The sequence below is a fragment of the Petromyzon marinus genome, chromosome 17, assembly GCF_048934315.1.
Source record: "Petromyzon marinus isolate PM22_M1 ecotype Great Lakes invasive population chromosome 17, UKy_Petmar_22M1.pri1.0, whole genome shotgun sequence".
NCBI classification, from domain to species: Eukaryota; Metazoa; Chordata; class Hyperoartia; order Petromyzontiformes; family Petromyzontidae; genus Petromyzon; species Petromyzon marinus.
In genome coordinates, this window is record NC_133683.1 from 21,799,238 (window position 1) to 21,821,208 (window position 21,971).

Genomic DNA, 21,971 nt, shown 5'->3' on the forward strand with positions numbered 1-21,971 from the left:
TGGGCACACACATTTTCTGTGATTATTCACTAACAGGAGCAGCAGAACAATAATGTTTTGAGGGGAGGAACAGCCATGCCTGATTAGCACGGGTGACTACGCACGGTGGGTGGATGAGGTGCCTGGCGTGATCCTGCAGATCACATGACTCTGCAGTCATCAGGCTGGTACCATGCCACAGAACATCAAGAATATGACAGCTACAACGCCCCTCCATATTGTACATGCTGTCTGTGTAGGATGTATATTATTACTAAATACATCAAAAACTATTTTCCTCTAAATTTGCATATGACCCAAGCGACTGGAAATGCATAAGATAATGACTATCTGGATAACATCTTCTGTCATATTGACTGGATACACGCACATCTGGAATGTGTCCAGTCTTATCAGATCATAGAAGCTAAGCAGATTGGAGCCTGTCTCATGCTTGGATGGGTGTTATAGGATGTGGGACGATGTGGTGGGATTCATAGGACAGTAAAGACAAATCCATACTTGTACTGTATTTATATGCTCCCACGTTTTTGCTCCCTGCCTTCACCAATCTCCACTGACCAGTATGGTGAAGTATGGTCAAATATCTCTCACAATCTGCACAGCGTGGAGAGGCCCCCATCCAGCAGCAAAAATGACCTCCCAATTTATGTCGGGGAGGAATGTGCTTGGGCTCAACGATGGCCTTACACACACTCTGGTGCTGAACTTACAAACACTATAAACGAAACTTTTAAATATTTTACCAGGTAAGAACCACTGAGCTCTACAGCTACTTTTTTTCAAAAGCGACCTGGCCACAAATGATAGATCAATGAAGTGGCTCATTATGTGGAAATGTATAGCAGCCAAATACTCTAAAACGCATGTTTCTAAATGTGGAAGGAAAACCGGAGGACCCCAAGAACATGCAAACTCCAAATATACAGGCGTCAGGGTAGGGATCGAACCGACAACCTGATGTACACCAGGCGAGGGAGTAAACAATCTCTCCACCGTGACGCCCATGTCAGCAGAGCCTATGGGGTGGCCCGGTGGCTCAGAGGTCATAGCATTGAGCTGGCACCACTGAGATTCTGGGCAGCCGCAATTCTGGGCAGCCGCAAGTAACTAAACTGGATTCTCAAGTGCAGTGAGTCACCATTGATTGCAAACGAAAAAAGCTTCTCGTACAATGATTTTGCTTCGAGCGCAATTTGGTCGTGGGAATTCAAATATTAGCGTGGCTGTTCTGCGATGAACGTTTGTCTCAGTGGCAGGGCGTGTGTCATGAAGCACTGCCGTCTACTGTGTGGACCTGAGGTCACTCGAAGGGATCTCTGTGACACCTGCACTCCTCCGCATGGGATCCGAATGGCTATTTCATCTCATGACGCTGACAGCGCAATCGGGAGGAAAATCGGGGGTGATTTTTTTTCTTTTTAACCATCAGCCTCACCTCTTCTTGTTGAAGAGCTTCCGCAGGGAGTCCCTCAGCCCGAAGCGGCCGTCGTCGTTCCTCGCCGGCCGCTGTTGTGACTTTCCACCCCGCGTGGGAGTGGCCGCGAGCGCCGCCCCGTCGCCGCCGTCCGCGGCACACCCCCGGCCGTCCGGCGCACGCTGCCCCACGGGATCCGGGTCCACATCGGCCACGCACATCGAGACGTTCTCCGTAGTCCGGCTGCGAGCCAGGGAGCGCGCGAAGCGAGACTGCGCGTAGCCGTGGTCGCTCTCCAAACGCGCGAGGATGTCTTCCTCCGACACGCCGCACCTCGACAGCCGCCCGGCCAAATCTCCGTTCCTCGGCGGCGGCGGCCTCCGCCTGGATGTGACTTCCGCGGGGAAGCGGAGGCGGCGGGTGCTCTCGCCGTCCGTCCCGTCCCCGTCGCCTAGCACGCCGTAATCGGCGCGCGGCGGAGAGACCGCGGCCCGAGCCGGCCGAGCCGAGGTCGCTTCGAGACTCGAAGTTGACGAGGCGTCATCGGACTGGAAGTCGAGAATCGAAGCGTCCCGCATGGAGTCGTCGTCGTCCGCCTCATCTTGCGGTCGTTTCGCGCCCGTGCCGCCGTTGCTGCGATCGCCGGGCAGCATTCTCGTGGGGGTCCTCGCGCCGACTCGGCTGCTCGCCAGCAGAAAGGCCCGGCTCTCCGTGGGGTTGCCGCAGCCGTTTGCGCTTGCGGAGTTCGGCTCACGAGCTGGCTGAGTCCTCTCCTTGGAGCGGCTGACTGCCGTGTGCCTGTGGCGTGTCCTCGTCTTCTCTGCGGCCCGAGTTTTGCAGGTCTCACCTCCTTCATACGGCAAAGCAACCTGGTGTTGCTTGAAATTCTTGGTAGATCTGTCCATAGCAACAACAAATATTTGTTGCGTTAAAGTGGCACAAATTTCCCCTAACCAACCGTCGCAACTCCAAGCCATCCTGTGTCTTAGCCACTCCCCCCCACACCCTCTCCTCCTCTTTAACCTACTCTCACGTTTTTATTTTAAGAAAAGAACGGCCACCCCTATAACATACCAACGATGAGCTCTGTAAATAAGGACGTGTACGACCTATGACGTGTGAATAAATACAACTTTTTTTCATTGTACACAATGCATCGTGACTCACTCTTTGCTGCTGTGCAATTTATTAAAAGTACATACAGAACAATATTATTATAGGTTGGAATAGACGAAAAGGTTATTGGCTCAGAAGACCTCTTTCCACCGTCAAGTGGAAAACAAGCACTCTGTGCAAAGCCTCCTGCTGGAGATGCATGGAATTAAGTGGCATTGACAAGTGAAAGTACGCGGTCAAATACAGTGCAATGCTCCTTCACATGTTGTACAATGTAAATATATTATCAGCCATGTGGGGCATATTTGCTTCAAGTAAAGTATGGCAAACCGGAGACGAGATACATTTATTATTCATTTGTGATATATCTGATAATTACATAGATAGGTGCCAGAAAGATGTGGCACTACTTGAGCATATTGGCACATGATAGGGGACAGTGGAAACATTACGAAATGTGCAGTGGACACCTACGGACTATCTGCCCATGGATCGTGATGATGATGATGAAGATATATCTGCCAGTGGTTTTAACAATGCGTAGATTAACAGCGCATGGAATAGGTATGAAAGAGTAAATGTTTTCCGTATATGTTGCATGTAATTGGTTCACGTGACCTTTCCATCCGCCAGAGGTCTCTACATTAACCACAATATAAAACGTGTAACTTCTGTCATTGCATCACAATAGGTCATTGCAGTGCAAGGGCGACTAATCATCCCTGTTTGCTAAATATCTCTTCTGCTTTTCAGAATGTCCTTACCTGGCAAAATTAATAGTTTAATAATGATTATGGGGGGTGGGAAATGAGCCATGCCACTTTGGCTGCGGCGTGCCGAAAATAATCCCCAGGGTTGCGCCCGTTCCGGACCGTTCCGGCTGAACCGAGGCACGGAGGAGCGCAGTGGCGCGGGGGAAGGGGGGGGGGGAGGAGTTCACCTGCACGCCTGGCTGGCGGAGGAGGAGGAGAGCGAGCCGGGCTCCTCGGAGTGGACGCCGCTGTCGGCCGTCACCTCGCTGCTCACGCTCGGCAGGGCGTCCGTGCTGCTGCAGCTGGAGCGCGGGGACAGCTCGGGCGCAGCCGCGGCTGCCGATGCGGCGGCGGCGGCGGCCACCGCCCCGGCAAACAGAGCCCTGAGCGGGGGGGACAAGAGGACAAGCGGTGAGGCCGCTGCCGGCTGGGATGGCTCGTCATGAGCGGGTGGCGAGGCCTGGGGCCCCACTCGTGAAATAAAACAAAACAAAACTGTAGCAAGACTCACATGCACATTATAAACATTATACACTGCATACGCCCCCACTCCCTCCAATATATTTACCCACCGGGCTGCTACTGGCTGAGGCCCAACCAGATGTGCGCCCAATGAGGAAAGCTTCCAACTGGCTTCTTTGATATTTCAGTTTCTCTTTTTCAAACATTATTCTCACATCTAAAACCCTCGAAAATCAGTGTTCTGCATTGCAAGGCCCGCGGGCCACTGGCGGCCCCTGGTGACCTTTACGGCGGCCCCTGAAGTGCGACCCCGAACAATACATAAGTGTGAAAACAGCCCATCGTGCAGTCAAACCCCATGGTTTCCAGTGTGCGGCGGCCCTCACACTGGTGTCTAATCGGCGAAAGTTGCCGCCCAATGAAAATTATTGAAGAGCACTGCTCTAAATGAACTGTCTAGAACTACCTTGAGCAGAGGTCCTTCTGCTAGCAGCAGGGGCGGAGCCAGGATTTTGACTTTGGGGGGGCTGACTTCAATATTCTGAGATATCCAGTGTTTAATGCTTTCCAATGGGCGCCACAAATGTATAAAACAAATTTTATTGGATTTGAACGCGGAGTTTATTAATAGGTCAGAGCCGCTGATGTGGCTAATAAGTTCGATAAGTTCGAAAGGCTGCCGCTCAAGCAGCCTGCAGGGCAGCACAAGGTGGCAGCCTGCAGCATTTTGCAGCAGCCGGATATCAGGTTATCCCGAATACCGACTTCCCAAAATTTCAGGGGGGGCTGAGCCCCCCACCCCCCAGCCCCCCCCTGTGGCTCCGCCCCTGGCTAGCAGTGGTGTGAGCAAAACAATTTCAGAGCTGCACGTTTACCTTCTTAGTTATTCCAACTGGGATGGGAGTGGTGGGGCAGTGGATCGAACACTGCGCTCAGAACCTAACGGTGTGAATTTGATTCCCACCCATGGTGAAAATTAGTGCCAAATAATATTAGAACTGGTTCTGGGCCAGTTCAGATATAACCAACCTACACTGACCACTGTGGTGAACTCTGGTCAAACAACGTCCATGAGTGACAAGATGTAGAGAGCACTGGGATGACATAATTAGTAGTCTATGATTATTTTCAAATTATGCCGCTGGCATGCTGTTATGAGATGAAGAAATTTACATTTTTGCAAACTCTTGCAGCTACAAGTGCACCATCCTGTGTCTAATACGCTCAGAAGATGACATCTAAGTAATTCTGATGTCTCTTCATCAGGCCTCTTTTACCCATACTCGTGGCACACTTTTAGCGTCCGGCAAAGAGTACACACCCCATTTCAACCAACACTGGAGTAAACTGAATAGAATAAAACAACTAATTAATACTATGACTTTTTTTTTGCACAGGCTGAGTGAGGCCATCGACTCACTCTGCATGAGGACCCAGTTTAACCACGTGTGGCTGAAACGTGGACTCGAATGCAGGACCAGCCCCTTGCTCTGACACAGGCCGCTTACTCCAAAGTAGTTTCTCGAGCAGTGAAGAGGACTGAAGTGCTCACTGCTCTGTGCTCGGACAAGCTGTGTTTAATTGAGGTTGCCGAAGTCTAATCCTGACAACTACTGTTTGCATCTGGACCTGATTATCCACGCGTGAATGTGCGACAAAAGCTAAGCAGAAACAGTGGCTCCTCCCCTCTGTGATTCTCCCATAGTTGTGGAGTTTGAATCGGCTTCTCCTGTAGCCCTGTAGACAGCAGACTCCCTACAAGCAGACCACTGTGTAGGTTTTCACGGTGTGTGTGCCTTTTCAGTTTGCACCGCATGTTATATGGCACGATGTCCGACGCTTTGCTCTACACCCGGGAGCGAAACATCGGACATCATGCTCGATGGTACAACCCAAAAATCACATTGAGAGACTCCGCAAACGTACTGTCTATTTTCTGTCAGAAGGTCACTTAATAACAAGGGCAGGAAGGTTTTTCTCTCAGTCTCATGCAGATTTTTCGGAATGTTGCCAAATGTAGTGTAGGTGACGTCTCGTCAAGTCATGAAAGTTGTGAGTGAAGCTGCCAAAATCATATAGAGAGTGAAAAATTAATTATCAGCGAGTGGCAACTCTCAACAGCAACTACAAAAACAACACAATTCGTGCAGTTCCAGTACATTTTATGTTACATTGCGAATTCCAAAAGTGAGCACAAATTCTAAAACGCGGGTCAGAGGGATAGTGTAGCGGTTAGCGCTATGGTGCGCTACGAACCTGGCGACCCGGGTTCGATCCCCGCTCACGGCCAACACCAGTGACGATTATCTGAACCGGTCGTGGGCCACCCCTCGGTCGACTCAGCCTCAAATGAGTACCTGGTGCGGTGTGTAGTAAACATCACCACTAGGGAGACAAAGGCGGCCGGGCGTGGTGTTGGCCACCTACCCCCTCGTGTGCCGTGCCGGCCTTCATAGGTGCTCGCTAACAGCACTTGCCCCGACAGTCTGTTATGGCTATACGGGGGATCTTTGTCTGTGCCATTGAGAATGCAAAAGCTCCCTCCTTCCGCGAACCCAACTGGGAATTGTTTCTATGAGCGACGGTGTTACAGATAAAGAATCCACGCCCCCTGTCACTCCCATAGACACCCCCCCCCCCCGCCTCCAAGCCCTGCACGTGATGATAACAAATCCTGGGGAAGATGGAAGTTAGAAACAGGACGCCCAGTATATACAAGACAGGAGATGCAGAACAGAACAGACAGGTGCATATCCATAAGCTGTGTCCCCATCAGCTCAGTACGTAATGGTAAAAGACCTCTGATAAACAAAAAGATTCTCGACAAGGACTGAACTTTAAAATAAAAAAAGTAATTTAGCATTCAGCAGCACCATCTGGAGAAACACCTCTGTGTGTATGCTGAACTTCTTTCGCACCATACGTAGCCAACAGTGCTAATCGGAGGTGCGGGGGGGACGACAACAAACTAAACACAAAAAGCAGCTCTAAAGAAGTGAGTTTTCAATCTAGATTTAAAAGTGCATAGCTCCAGTGGTTTCCTTTCAAAGAGATTGGACTGCTGATGGAAAAGACACTTTGCCAACACTGCACAATTGGCATGTAACGATGCATCGATTCCTGGACTACAATCAGTTGTTTTGCGTGTGATATATATGCGTGTGGTCATGTGTTCGAAAATGTACGATTTACTATTCATGAAAATTACAAGCAAAGCATATGCTCATGCTACATTTATGCTAACGGCGTGAAAAAGACAAACAGCACAAACGAGATGGGCAAAACAAACAAGATCGTACAAATGACACGTAACAATTTACACATTATAACTGGGACAGAGTGTACAAATGTGGCAATACAGGGGACAGACAGAACCGTACGGACAGTACACATGTAGCAGTGGATAAAGGAGATTACAAATATGATTTTTTAAATATATTTTTTTTTACCAAATAATGACCCAGAATCATGACAATGCATTCTTGATGCTGCGTTAACACAGCCATTAAAAAGCACACCAGAGCCATGCCTTTCTTGGTATAGCCGAGTGCGTCTCATTTCATGACCCTCGGCTTCATGGCCAAGCAACTCCGTGGACCCGGTCTCTGTCCCTCGCTAGGGCCCGGCTACTCTCTCACAAATTAAGATTTATTCATTTTGCAATTTTACGCCGTGCGCTTAAAACAAAAACGTGGCCCTGGAGTTTACCCATGTGCACGGGACACGTACATCATCCTCCCGCATTTGAATCCCCCCCCCCCCCCCCGTTTGCAGCCGGGGCAGGTGGGTAAAGGCTGGCATGGGAATTCTGGCCAAGCCCACTAATCCCAGGTCTAAAACAATTTTCTTATTTTACCAGGTAAGGCCTCCACTGAGCTATATAGCTCTCTTTCAGAAGTGACCTGGCCACAAATGATAGTCCAATGAAGTGGCCTATCATGTGGATATTTATAGCAGCCAAATACTCTAAATGCATGTTTTTAAATGTGGAGGGAAAAACCAGAGGACCCGGAGAAAAATCCATGCGACCAGAGGGAGAGAGAGAGAGAATATGCAAACTTCAAATATACAGCAGGCGTCAAGGGCCGGGATCGAACCTACGACCTGGGGTAGGTAACATCTTTCCGCCGAGATGTCTGCAAAACCGAGCTGGCTCACTTTCGTGGGTATCCGCGGGGAAACGAGGAGCGAGCTCTAATTTCCCACACCGCTGGTCACCTGCGCGTGACGGGCGTCTGCCGCTGCGCTGGGGCACACGACCGTTCGCTCGCGAGCGCCTCCACCTGCTGCTCCAGGCTCGCCTGCCGCTCCGACACCTTCCGCAACTGCACCGCCACGTCCGCCAGCTCGTCCTACACAACGGGGGGGGGGAGAGTCGCGTTGGTGATGATGCACACGGCTGCTCAAAAACAAACGGGCTCGGTGAATGGTTGCGCTGGCCAGCAGTACCGAGAGAGAAAAAAGAACATGGCCACAAACTCGATGTAAAACCCCGTCAGTGGGACGAGAATCTGAGAGCTCACCCTGGTCGTCGGGTGTTGGCAGTGAAATTTCTGAAGAATTTGGTAGAAAGAAAGGAAGCGATGGTGAGGTGTGGCTTGACCCAACAAAGCCTCACTGAATGTCAACATTATATTTTTCAGGAGAGTGCTGCATGCATGGGGATGCTTGGCCAACGCCATTATTTAGTGGCATTGTCAGAATGAATTGGAGGACACTGGAAAAATAAAAATAAAATAATTAGAGGTTAACACAGATAAAATCTAGGAACCATTGCTGTGGCTTCCATCCCCTTGCTACCTCACAGCCCAAGTCTACACCAACCGATGCTCCGAGGCAGTCTCCAATCCAAGTAATAATAATGCCCATATCCGGTTATCTTGAAGACATATAATAATCTTAGTACATTAAGAGTGAATCGGTTGATTTTCTTATTCCCCTTTCGTAAAGGGCAACGAATCTGCGCCGTGTTTATAGGGCAGCTGGAACGCCACGCAGTGCACGGGCAGTCACGCTGGCTGGCTGCCCGGGTGGCTGGCTGCCCCTGGCGCTGTGCTAATGCGGGCAACGGGGGAGGCACCTTGAGCCCCAGCAGCAGCTCCTTGAGCTGCTGCGTCTGCTGGGCGCACTCGGCACGGTCGCGCTCAATCCTCTCCTCCAGGTACGAGTCCCCGTATTGGATCCGAGCCAACTCCTGGACGGCGCCCGTGAAGCCCTCCTTCAGCTCCGACACCAGCGTGTGCAGCTGCAACCCAGCCCAGCGGAGAGGGAAAGAGGTAACGAAGCGAGAATTGTTTTTGTTTTCTGTGTTTTTGTTTTGTTTCCCCAATTGCCTTCCACCTGCCTCCCATCTGCCTCACGTGACGATATTAAGTGTCGAGCGATGCCATCACTCCGTGTGGCAGAGAATGGATCACAGTGGGAGATTTGGTGGGGTGCAATGGATTCAGCATTTCAGTTGCCCATCTCCCCCCCCCCCTCAGTCGAAGCTAATGTTGCAACCAGTGGTGACCGAATTATGTAGAGTTGGAACAACTCGTAGAGTTGAAACGCACATGCTAAACAAATAAGTAAACGCCATAGTGGAAGACTCCCGTAGAAAGTCTTCTGAAATGCCTACGAGTGACATGTTTAAGAAGCACACGAAGGGCTGCACTTTCCTGTGTACCCTGCTAGAAATAAATGTCACATGACAGTCAAACCAACATATTTTAGTTCCCAAAGCTGGAATTCAACAAATTAAAGGAAAACAAAATAGAATGTAATAGGATTTCATTGGTGGCCAGACACAAGCACTGCTTCCCCCAAATGTTCCGTTTGGAATTGATAAAAGCTACCATACTGCCTCTACTTGACTACTGTGACATCGTGTATAAATCAGCCCCAAGTACTGTACTGAAAAAGCTTTATTCCATCTATCACTCGGCCTTAAGATTTACATTGAACTGCCCATATAGGACTCACCACTGTGATCTCTACATTGGGTCAAATGTAACATCTCTTAATGTTCGACGGCTTGTGTACCAGATCTTATTTATTCACGATGTACTTACAAAAAAATCCGCAGACTACCTGCTGGATCTCTCTGTTTCAAAGAACAAATTTGACCTCAGGTCTTCGCTCATTTACCAGCTTCACATTCCCTATTGCCGTACAAAAACTGGAGGAAGGGCCTTTGCTATTGATGTCCCCAGGGTCTGGAATGCTATTGCCAATAAACTGCAACTTGAATCGCTACCAATGAGATCTTCTCTCAAAACTGCTCTAGAGGAGTTGTACACCCCTAGCTGCCACTGATATTCATTGGCGTAAAATAAAATAAAATGTTTTCGCTCCGGATGACGCTGCAAAGTATTATCTGTATTTTGATTTAGCGTGCTGATCTTAAAGGTGCATTGAAAAATGTGATACTCCGACTGATGCTTCTGTTGTGGAGTAACTCATGCAGCCAGCTATGGCTCTAAGATTTGGTGTTACATGTTATTTATGTAGTTTATTGTAAAAATTCGGTCACAGTCCCTATGATCACTGTTACGTTGCAATTATGGCTTAATTTTTTGGTGATTTCGAAAACGTTTTTTGGTTTGGACATGTTTGTTTTGTTGTAGTACGGAGTTAGACTGATGGCCTTAATCTAAGTTTTCTTGTGGTTGTTGTTGTTTGACTTGCATCCCACTGGGATTTTTTTGCACACAGCGTTGGTGTACGGTGCTTTTTCCAGGAATATTTTGCTGTTTCTTTTCATGGATTTTCTGTTTGCAGTCACATAGTCACTTTAAAATGTTTTCTTGTTCGTGTTTTTGTTTGTTGTGGTTGCACCCGATTCAAGAGCCGAATGGCTCACAGGGTTATACCAAAATAAAGAAACTGAAAACTAAATAAAAAACTGAGACCATAAAGTCATGAGAACCCAGTTAAGTCAAGCGTGGATGAAACCCAGATTTACAACCAGGCTCTCAGGGGGTGCCGGCTGAGCACTCTGATTCCTGAGCTACCCATCCACCTAGGAAGCCTGGATTAAAAAAAAAACACTTCAAGCTTTGCAGGGATTTGGACAGAGTTCACATGTGGTCTGCCGGAAGTCAAAATGAGCCTTCGGGTATCTTGCCCCTGGTTGAGCAAGCTCTGCAGTACACAAATGAAGAACTTAACTTACTTAACTATATATATTTTCTTACCAAGTAAAGGCCACTGAACTATTTGCTGTTTTTCAGAGATGACCTGGCCACACATGATAGCTCATCGAAATGGCTGATATCATCATTACATGTGGGAATTTATAGCAGCTTCCGAATAATCTAAATGCATGTTTTTTTTTTAATGTGGAGTGCAAAACCGGAGCACCCAGAGAAAAATCCACACGACCACGGGGAGAGAGAACATGTGAACTCCAAATATACAGCACGCATCAGGGTCGGAATCGAACCCACGAACTCCTGCATAGCAGGTGAGGGATATAACATATCGTCGTATACTAATTTACTTGCCACTCTATTTTAATAATAGCTTTAATAATCTCAGACTAATTACTTTGCCTTCATTTCCTCAAAGTGCAGAAAACTCAGCGGACGATTGTAATCAGTGGCAGTGCTAACCCATTGCGGCGCCCCAAGCATAAATAATGTATGAGTCCCCCCCCTCCCTTTCAATTCACAGGAGAAATGAACAAGACATACTCTATGGATATAGTGGTATAAGATAAGAGCGTTGCAGACCAGATGAAAGAGCTTCATTGGCGTTTAATGTTAATGAACTTGTTGTGTTTATTAGAATTTAAAGTGGAATTGATATTTGGCGCACCCCAGATTCATGAGTTTTTCGTGACTCTGAGCCCTCCGTGAGCTGCCTGGGGGCTTCAAATGTTTGCTTCATTTACTTGGGCCAAGCGCCGCCCATTCAATTTAAACATAGCAGTACACCCGGTGGGATCCCCTTGTATGGTTTGGGGCAGCGAGCCTGTTCCCAATCTTTCTATCCCCTGCTTTTCACAACCGGTTTGGCTTGCAGTATGTTGGTGGTGTATACGTGTTTCAGAATGTGATCTATCGGTCCCGCACACTGCCTCGATTAAAAAAAACACATTGAAAAAATCAAAGCAGCACAACTTTCCGGAGGTTTTATGAAGAGATCAAACGTTTTAAATGCTTGCATGGAAAGTTTCCACGTAAATTAGCACTTGTCTTACATAGGAATAACATAAAGTAGTCTCCTTTTTTGTAATAGGGAATAAAACATTTTTCCAAAAGAACATCTAAGCAACAGGTTACCATGTGTGTTGGCACGATAATCAAAATACGCTAAAACCCATTGCTACACAGCCAAAGTTGAAAGTGTTTTTTTTTTATGATCGGTGTCATCTTCACCATATGTGGAACTGAGGCAACACGTGTGATATTCCAGCGACTAAAACGTTTCAAACAAAACAACACCATCCCAAGAAGGCGGCATTTACTTTAAGTGAAATGTTCCGAGAAGGAAAATAATTCCATTTGAAAGGAGAAGTCTCGCTCAGGTTTTTTTTTAATAGCTCTCTCCACTGCCATCCACTGTGTTGCTAATGCGTAGGTGGTCTCCGTTTTATGTATTTTTGCTGGGTCGTACCGAGTGTGGCGTCTGCCACGATGTCCGACGTTTTGCTTCCACGTACCCGGGGCTTCTTCAGGAACTAAGCCCCCCGGGCTACGTGGGGCAAAACGTGGGACGCCAGGGCGATGAACAAGCGGCAGCGCTGTGCGTCTGCACTGTAAACGATTGGAACAGCTAAATATTTATTGATTTATAAAATGTATATTTATGAAAAAAATATTCGAAAAAACATTTAAATAAATACGGTCGAGCTTATAATTTTATTTTACAGCTCTTATGTCGTGTCACTGCTGGCTGATGGCCTCTCCTTCCCATGCTGTGTTTGTCATTGGGGTTGTTTGACCATACTTCACCACGCTGGTCAATGAGAGTAGGCAAGTGGGGGTGGAGGACCAGGATCAGTTTAGATATCACTCACCCGTGTGTTAGTTGTGGCCAGTATGGGTTCATAATACAGTATGCAAAACCACTGCACCCAGCTATTTAACCACTGACTTCACATCCCAATTAATGTCGGCACACACATTCACTTGGAAATTCCGTAGAGCATTGTGGGTAGAAGAAAATAGAAGCAGCACTTGGTTCTTCTGTCTCACAAATATCAACACAAATGTTTTAGTCCATCAGCCTACTGGCTGCCCAGACCAATATTATCAATCAGCATTTAAATATACATATAAATAAATGACATTGGTCTAAAAGGCAATAGACCGATAGACTAAAACATATTTTGAACCTATGTGCGGAAACTATTTTCGCGTCAGAAAAATAAAACTCTTTCAGAGCGTTCGCGTCGAGTCCTGACGGCACAGCTGCTGCTGCATTCAATCATCACGGTGCGTGGACATACACAGCGTGTACACACAGCGTGTACACACATCATACACAGCGTGTACACACATCATACACAGCGTGTACACACATCATACACACATCGTACACAGCGTGTACACACATCATACACAGCGTGTACACACATAATACACACATCATACACAGCGTGTACACACATCGTACACAGCGTGTACACACATCATACACACATCATACACAGCGTGTACACACATCATACACAGCGTGTACACACATCATACACAGCGTGTACACACATCATACACACATCGTACACAGCGTGTACACACATCATACACAGCGTGTACACACATCATACACAGCGTGTACACACATCATACACACATCATACACAGCGTGTACACACATCATACACAGCGTGTACACACATCATACACAGCGTGTACACACATCATACACAGCGTGTACACATCATACACAGCGTGTACACACATCGTACACAAAGTGTGCACACATCATACACAGCGTGTACACACATCGTGCACACATCATACACAGCGTGTACACACATCGTACACACATCATACACAGCGTGTACACACATCATACACAGCGTGTACACACATCAAACAAGCCACGTGTGATACAGTATATCAGTGCCCTTCCAAAAGCAAGCGTCGTCCACCAAAGCATCCGTGATCATTGCTGGCTATGCCCCCCCCCCATTCACACACCAAGGTTGTCTCTGCTTCGCCCCCCACTGAACAAACAGCGAGATTTACCACACTCGCACACATGGGCGGCTTACTGCCACACGTGTTTGTGTTGGGGAGCTGCAGTGGTGTCCAGTCTATTTGCTTTACCGGCGGAATTGTCACCTACGCAGGACAGCACAATCCTCACGTGCTGACCCCGTGGGTTCTTACTTCATATGAGGCTACGTGATTGTGCAGAAGCCGCGGGGCACATTTTCACAGCGCTCTTCTAATTCCACAGTAAACCTGCCAATGTTGGGCCAAACGTTGAACACGTGGATGGAACCGCTGCACCAACGCTGGGCCCACGGTTGCATGTTGACTGGATCCCTACGTGCACAGCAGTGGCGTACACTCGGCATTGCTTTTGACCAGATCACTCATAGTTCATAGTTTCATAGTTTAATTTATTTGGTATAGCCCTGTGAGCCATTCGGCTCTTGAATCGGGTGCAACCGCAACAAACAAAAAAACAAAAACATGAACAAGAAAACATCTTAAAGTGACTATGAGACTGTGCAAACAGAAAATCCAGGAAAAAAACATCAAAATATTCCTGAAATAGCACCGTACACCAACGCTGTGTGCAAAAATCCCAGCGGCCCGATCTGGGGAGATGGCATTCAATGAATTGTCGCGATTCGTGGTGACGATTCGATTGAAACATAACAAAAATTACGATGCTTTTATTTTGCTTTCGATTGTTTCATCTTGTGCGTACAGTCGTGTTTGTTCCATTCGCCTAAATGTAATTGGAAATTATTTAGCACGAATCGTAAATACGTTGCACAATTCTAATGCACACACAAATCCACTTGAATTGTGAGCACGTTAGCACCACTGCTAACGCAGGAGGAGCAGCAGCAGCGTCACCAAATGGCTTGATAAACAAAATGTATGGCATGGATATACACTACAGTACCTGTATATGCACGATTTAATTCTGCACAGGCCAACAAGTGGTTGTTTATGTCAACAATACGCGAATCACGATGCCTTGCTCACCATGACTTTGGGGACAGCGTGCAACAAGGCTGTGCATCACTCATCTTCTATACCACCAATTTGTTGAGCTCCTTCGAAGATACAAACTGTGGCATCATCAGCATAGACCGAACGGACGGGGAGTGTGATTTAAATAGCAGCCAACAAACAAAACCACACTTTTATCTTTTGCGCAAGACACTACACGTTTATTTTTCGAGACGAGCGTCTCCCGAGTGGTAACGTGAAGAGCACCCCACACCCACCCCCCGAGGTCTCCGCTTGTGAACAGGAGATGTCCCATTATTAAAACGACGTCCTCTCTCTCCCCGTCTCTCTCGAGACGAGCCACGCAAGGCAACCACCGTAATAATATCGGGGTCATCGGCACGAGCGTGATGTGGAATCCATGAGTTTCTACGCAGTTATAAAGCTACGGCAACACGGCATTTTTCTTGTTCGTGTTTTTTGTTTGTTGTGGTTGCACCCGATTCAAGGGCCGAATGGCTCAGGGCTATACCAAAATAAATCAAATGAAACTGAAACTATATGTTTAAATGACTTTCACCCACACGGCCACACGGCGCAGTACCGTGTCGCATGCTCAGGACCCAGCCGGAAACAATGTAGCACTCCTAGCAGGCGCTGCTTCTGTGTTTCTAACCAACTAAAACTCGATGTTAGAAACAGCACCGTTCACACAATGCCTCAGAGTGCTTTACATTCAATAACCAGACGCTGAACAATCCCTTAGCTAAAAAAAGTGTTTTATATTAAAGTCACACAACCTATACAGAGAAAGGTGGTATGCGAGCGGAAACAAATATCTTTTAAGACAGGATCTAAAAGACTTGATCCACAGACAAGGAGGTTGCTGAAGATTCGATCGCCAATCGATCACGGGTTTGTGAGCCCCCTTCCTTCCCCTGTATTCACATTGTCAGCAACACTCGTGCATATCCAGCACCCTCCTGAAGAGCTTTGCAGCCAGCTTAACGAATCTGATGGCCCACCCCTAAGGCTGGGTCTGTATGTATCGAACGCTCGGTATGTTATGGCATTGTTTCGTAAAAACAAAAACATTGATTCTTTCACTCACGATAAATGCATCGAATCACGCACGTGAGAATCGGCCATTTAAGATTCATGTTAATTTCATTAAAGACATACTATTGTTACATTTAGGCAAATGGAGTGTGCAACGTTGTAAAAAATGTTTTAAAGATAATGAAAACGAGGCAGTAAAAATAAGACGGAAAAATGTGATCCTTAAATCAAATGGCAACATCGAATCAGTGCAAGTCAGTGGGTTAATAATTTGCATGGCTATACTACGCACGGCATGTGGCTATTTCAGCTCACACGCAAGAGCCAAACACATTTCTGCATCACGAGACCAAGGATGGTAACGACTTTGGGACACCTTCAACCAGCAGTGGATAGACCACGACTGCTGCTGGTACTGATGATGTCACTTCGAGGGCCCATCAGCTTGACCAATGGGAATGATTATTTTAAATCTGTCAACGTTTCCGTTGCGATAGCCTTTCTCGCGAGATAACAGGTTTCTATTGATGTGTCCACGTGACGTGGGTTTTTCCTCGTCATTTAGAGATTGTGAATTGTTTCCATGAGACAGTTTGGCACAATCGCTGAAGCTTCTGGACACGTCCGTCGGGCCAAGCAAGCGGCTTAAAGAAGCGACGTGGCGGTGACCCATCGCGTGCCTCCCTTTTCCCTTCGGAGTCACAATCACAATCTTGATTCGGGCTGGGGGAATCCGATGAGCCATGAAGCTCTTTTTCACAGATTTCCAGTAGGACGCCACGTTTAGCGACTGCACGACACACGCACACGACTCCCTCCCCAAAGCCTTTACCCCCCCCCCGCACTGTAGGACCTGCTCAGACACGTCCACTCCCGACACCACTCCTCGCTCTCAACGGAACGAGCCACGCGAGGCCGTTCCGTGACACCCGCAGAGAATTCGCTGCCGACGCGTGGCCGCGAGCCTCCTTCTACATGAAGCCCAGGCACAGCCAGCCGCTGGTCAATCCGCTGCCGGGATGAAGAAGGCCCTACCCATGCCCGTTGCGGGTTTGTGGGGGATGTTTGACCATGATTTTACCATTGCCGGCCAGCATGGGTTGGTGACGGTGGCAAATAAAGAAGTGGGAGCATAGAAGTAGAGTGCAAAAACTGATCTAGCTGAAACTGCCCTCTGCTGCCCACAACATAAACCCACAGCCTAAAACGCCTGTTAGGCATTGTGGAACCCATTCGAGCACTATACAGGCTCAAACCTGCTTGGCTTCCGAGATCTCACGAGATCAGCCTCATTGCGGGTGATTTGGTCGGATGCAATTCCCAGGTAAAGGCGCAGCCCTACAAGTGCTTGCTCACGCCACTGCTGGCGGAAAGTACATCCACTCAAGCGAACTTCTAACAGGGCATTTGGTCCACTCTTCCACATTGACCAGATGTCTTGGAAGGGATACCCAGGTAGAAGAGGTAACTTCATCGAATATTGTGCAGTAACCTTGTTTGGTAACTGAAACCTTTGCCGTCAGGATTTATCGATTAACTTCGTGCGATGCCTGTAGCTGCATTTCATTTGGGCAGTGACGGAGTCTTATATAAGGGTTTGTTTTTTCCTCCTCCCTCTGAATACCAGGCACAGGTGGTGCCAATATGAGTGAAGAGTTGCTGCAGAGTCACGTGTGAAGTGTCTTCACTGTCTAGCCATCCGGGGTAACGTCTGTACACATGTAAATAAAATAAATAAAACAGAACGACAATTGACAGCCTTTCGTCAAACCACTTGGGGATGAAGGTAACTCCGTGCTACACTTCACCACGCTCGTCAGCGCAGGCTGATGAAGGGGGTGCGTTCAGGACCGATTCGGGCATCACTCTCCACTCACGCTAACCACAGCCGAGAATCGAACTTCGGTAGAATTGGGTGCGTAGACCAAAATGTGCTCGACCCCCTGTGCTGCTACGCCACTCCCCTTGTGCATTTTGCATAGGGAGCTCTGATTCTACGCGAGCAGCAGATCCAGCGACTGCACTTTAACCGACGTAGATCCACTGCTTTTATGGGCTCTCACGTGACCAAAGTAAGAAAAACTGATTGAGGAAATGCCCTCTTTGAAACGTTGTGTACATACCAGTGGCAGTCTAAATGTTTGCAGAGTGGGAGGTTCAAAATGTCTCTGAACATACTCGTTTAAATCAAACAGTTAACTTACTATTTATTCTGTTATTCGAAGAGCTCTGTCTGAACAGAGATTCGGTCAATAGAGTATGTCCAAAATAATTCATAGACATTTGTTAAAATGCACAGCTGGATGAAGGCGCTCATCCACCCTCCCAGGAGGCCATGCAATGTTATTGTAAAATACCTTTATTCTTTCATGTAGAGAGACAAATATGTCCAAGGAGCTGGACTGTCTGCTTATTTATCTCGTCACTCTCAGCTTAATGTTACTTTCACATGTTGATTTTTACAAACACTTGACCTTGCCTCACATCATCTCCCCTCTCTCATCTCCTTCCATGTCCCCCCCAAGTCCTCTTCGTCCCAACACGTGTCTCCCCTCTCTCTGTACCTTCTACTCCCTGTGCCAATTTCGTTTCCGGCCCTTCTTCCCCTGTACATTGAGCAGCACTGCCCATAGACTCAGCACTGCCCATAGACTCAGCACTGCCCATAGACTCAGCACTGCCCATAGACTCAGCACTGCCCATAGACTCAGCACTGCCCATAGACTCAGCACTGCCCATAGACTCAACACTGCCCATTGACTCAGTACTGCCCATAGACTCAACACTGCCCATAGATTCAGCACTGCCCATAGACTCAACACTGCCCATAGACTCAACACTGCCCATAGACTCAGCAGTCAGCACTGCCAATAGACTCAGCACTGCCCATAGACTCAACACTGCCCATTGAATCAGCACTGCCCATAGACTCAGCACTGCCCATAGACTCAACACTGCCCATAGACTCAACACTGCCCATAGACTCAACACTGCCCATTGAATCAGCACTGCCCATAGACTCAGCACTGCCCATAGACTCAACACTGCCCATAGACTCAACACTGCCCATAGACTCACTGCCCACAGACTCAACACTGCCCATAGACTCAGCACTGCCCATAGACTCAACACTGCCCATAGACTCAACACTGCCCATAGACTCAACACTGCCCATAGACTCAACACTGCCCCTGTACATTAAGCAGTCCCCATCCTTAACCTCCTTCCGTTCCCTTCCTAAAGCTCCACCTCTTCTCTAATGCCCATGCTCTTGCTCCTCCACTCCTTCCCGTCCCTCCCATACCAATGTGTGACCCCTAAGTTACCCCTCCCATACCCTTGCGTGACCCCTAAGTTACCCCTCGATCGCGGTCACTCATTCCTCAGCCTGAGTAACCCCTTGCCATGTAAGTTATTCTGTTGTTACCGTTTTCTAAACTACGTTAAGTGCCTTGAGCAAAGGTGTTAAATAGAGGAAGGTTACCTGTGTTATGTGGGCAGCCAAGTCATCTTCTTGAATAACCTCTGTAGCCATTTCTGTAAGAAACAAACCAGTTTGCATATTTTTGTTATTAAAATAAATTATTATTAGGCTGACATTGTTCCTCAAACACTTTCAATTAAATTTCATTCCACTATGACCTTCCTTAAGAAATGAAAGTCAGCAACTCTATTAAATATATTTAAAAAGAGGGGGGGGGGATACCGGTTGTGCAATTTAAAGGCTTGGAAAGAAAACCTAAGAAACCATAAATAAATAAAGTGGTTTGTCAGACGGCACCATAACACCATAGTTCGAGGAAAATTCGTACATCTGTTGACAAGAGAGACACTATCGGCAGATATATGGCAATCTAAGGGTCCCAATTTTCACACATTTCTGCAATTTTGGCATTTTTTCTCAGAAAATGGAGCTTACATTCACAAATAAATTGGGCCCTCAAAATCACTCATGCTACATTCACATATTAGAGAGCACCGACGTTTAGGCAGGAAACAAACATGCATACCTATCAACCCATCACGGTTTACCCATATTCTTGTGCAGGGAAATTAAGTTTTCAAGTCCATACGTCGTACAGCCGTTTCAATACGGGCACAAAATGTGTTTTGTCTATTTGTTTGTGTTTCTCCCTTGTGATGGGACTTTGTAGGATGAACGTTGAGATTTATAAGGGGCACGGGGTGACCAATGAGGTTGAATTGGTCTGTAATAAGGTGAGGCACTGATAAGGGGTTGACAGGTATGTCGTGGTGAGTGTAGTGGTGAGTGTACTAGTTGTGAGTGTACTAGTGGTGAATGTACTAGTGGTAAGTGTACTAGTGGTGAGTGTACTAGTGGCGAGTGTAGTCGTGGTGATTTTATTTGTTTGTGTTTCTCCCTTGTGATGGGACTTTGTAGGATGAACGTTGAGATTTATAAGGGGCACGGGGTGACCAATGAGGTCTGAATTGGTCTGTAATAAGGTGAGGCACTGATAAGAGGTTGACAGGTATGTCGTGGTGAGTGTAGTGGTGAGTGTACTAGTTGTGAGTGTACTAGTGGTGAATGTACTAGTGGTAAGTGTACTAGTGGTGAGTGTACTAGTAGTGAGTGTACTAGTGGTAAGTGTACTAGTGGTGAGTGTACTAGTGGCGAGTGTAGTGGTGATTTTATTTGTTTGTGTTTCTCCCTTGTGATGGGACTTTGTAGGATGAACGTTGAGATTTATAAGGCCACGGGGTGACCAATGAAGTCTGCCAACCACTTATCGATAGGCACCGATAAGTGGTTGGCAGGTATGAACATGTACGGTAACACTCAGCGATAGATCTGCAGTTACTGCAGATGATTGGAAAGTGCAATCTGCTGAACTGCCTTTGAAATTGCCAGCACTTGTGCTGAAAAAACGAAGCTTTAAAAAGAACCCAAACGAACGGCTACAAATCCCCGCAGTTTACAATTCGTGGTTTATCTCAGCGATACAATCTTACGCCCGGAGACCATTCGGCACATGTAGGCACACAATTAGTATGCGTGCACATGGGTAGCCCCGTCCGGCCAACCGTTACGCGAAATCCCCCTCCCCACCACACCACAACGGCTTTTGTGGGGGCGTAAGATTATCTGTCTGTCCGTGCGTTTTAGCCTTCACGCTTCGTTTCGGCAAAACAAAGCACGCGCTGCGTGGTTCTTCCCAGACATCGCCGGTGCACGCGGCAGACACGAGAGAGAAAGCATCGCGAATACACGCGCGAGGGTTGCTGCCACTGTACACGCGGACATTGGCTCAGGTTCCAGCTGGGTGGTATCACGCTGCCTAATGCAATCCTAACTAGCCTCCTATGGGCTGTATTCCTACTATTACAATATCACATCGAGACGAATGAATACACCGTGAAATAGATTTGTTTCATCACGATGTACATGCAGCCCTGTGTCAATTAAGGCCTCCCCATGCTGTATCTGTCGTTGGGGTAATTTGACCATATTCATCCACACTGGTCAGGGGAAGTTGATGAAAGGGTGGGGGGGGGCTATGACCAGTTCAGATGTCACTCACCAGTGACGCGAGCCATGGCCAGGAATATAAGACCAATAATGCAGTTGTCCATTCACTGAATGTCTTTAAAGGCCTACTTTATAAGAGATGTCTCATGTCAGAGGGCTCTTCGTTGGGATATGAATAAAGGTTTTCATTTGTTAATCAATTAAATATATTACACAAGGTCAACCCAAGTTCACATTGAAAGTACCTATTTAGAGTAATGTCTTGAAGGCACGTAATTCAGCAGAATAAATAACCTTCCCATTAAGGTTACATGCAGGTGTTTGTTATTTATTAACGCGGGTGGGTGCACAGCCTGGAAGCCACACACACAAGGTACAGCAAGGGTGAGATTCAAACGTTAAATTCGAAACCACAGTGACCGGGAGCACTGAGACACTGGAATCAATACTAGCGCAAGACAAGCTGACCTAAACAAGCTAGACATACTCTCTGGTTCCTTCGGTAAAGCCACGTAGATTGAAAAAAATAATAAAGGAACACGACTTTT

The 21,971-nt window shown here is 47.4% G+C and overlaps 1 protein-coding gene across 1 annotated transcript in view; it reads right to left on the reverse strand.

The window, feature by feature from the left end:
* Nucleotides 1-21,971, reverse strand: part of ARHGEF33 (Rho guanine nucleotide exchange factor 33) — a 34,902-nt gene that overhangs the window by 6,491 nt on the left and 6,440 nt on the right. The window contains exons 2-6 of the mRNA XM_032955772.2: nt 19,417-19,469; nt 8,828-8,992; nt 7,966-8,099; nt 3,474-3,668; nt 1,439-2,314 (exon numbers count right to left, since the gene is read on the reverse strand). Coding sequence (XP_032811663.2) covers nt 1,439-2,314; nt 3,474-3,668; nt 7,966-8,099; nt 8,828-8,992; nt 19,417-19,469 — 1,423 coding nt within the window. The remainder of the gene's footprint in view (nt 1-1,438; nt 2,315-3,473; nt 3,669-7,965; nt 8,100-8,827; nt 8,993-19,416; nt 19,470-21,971) is intronic.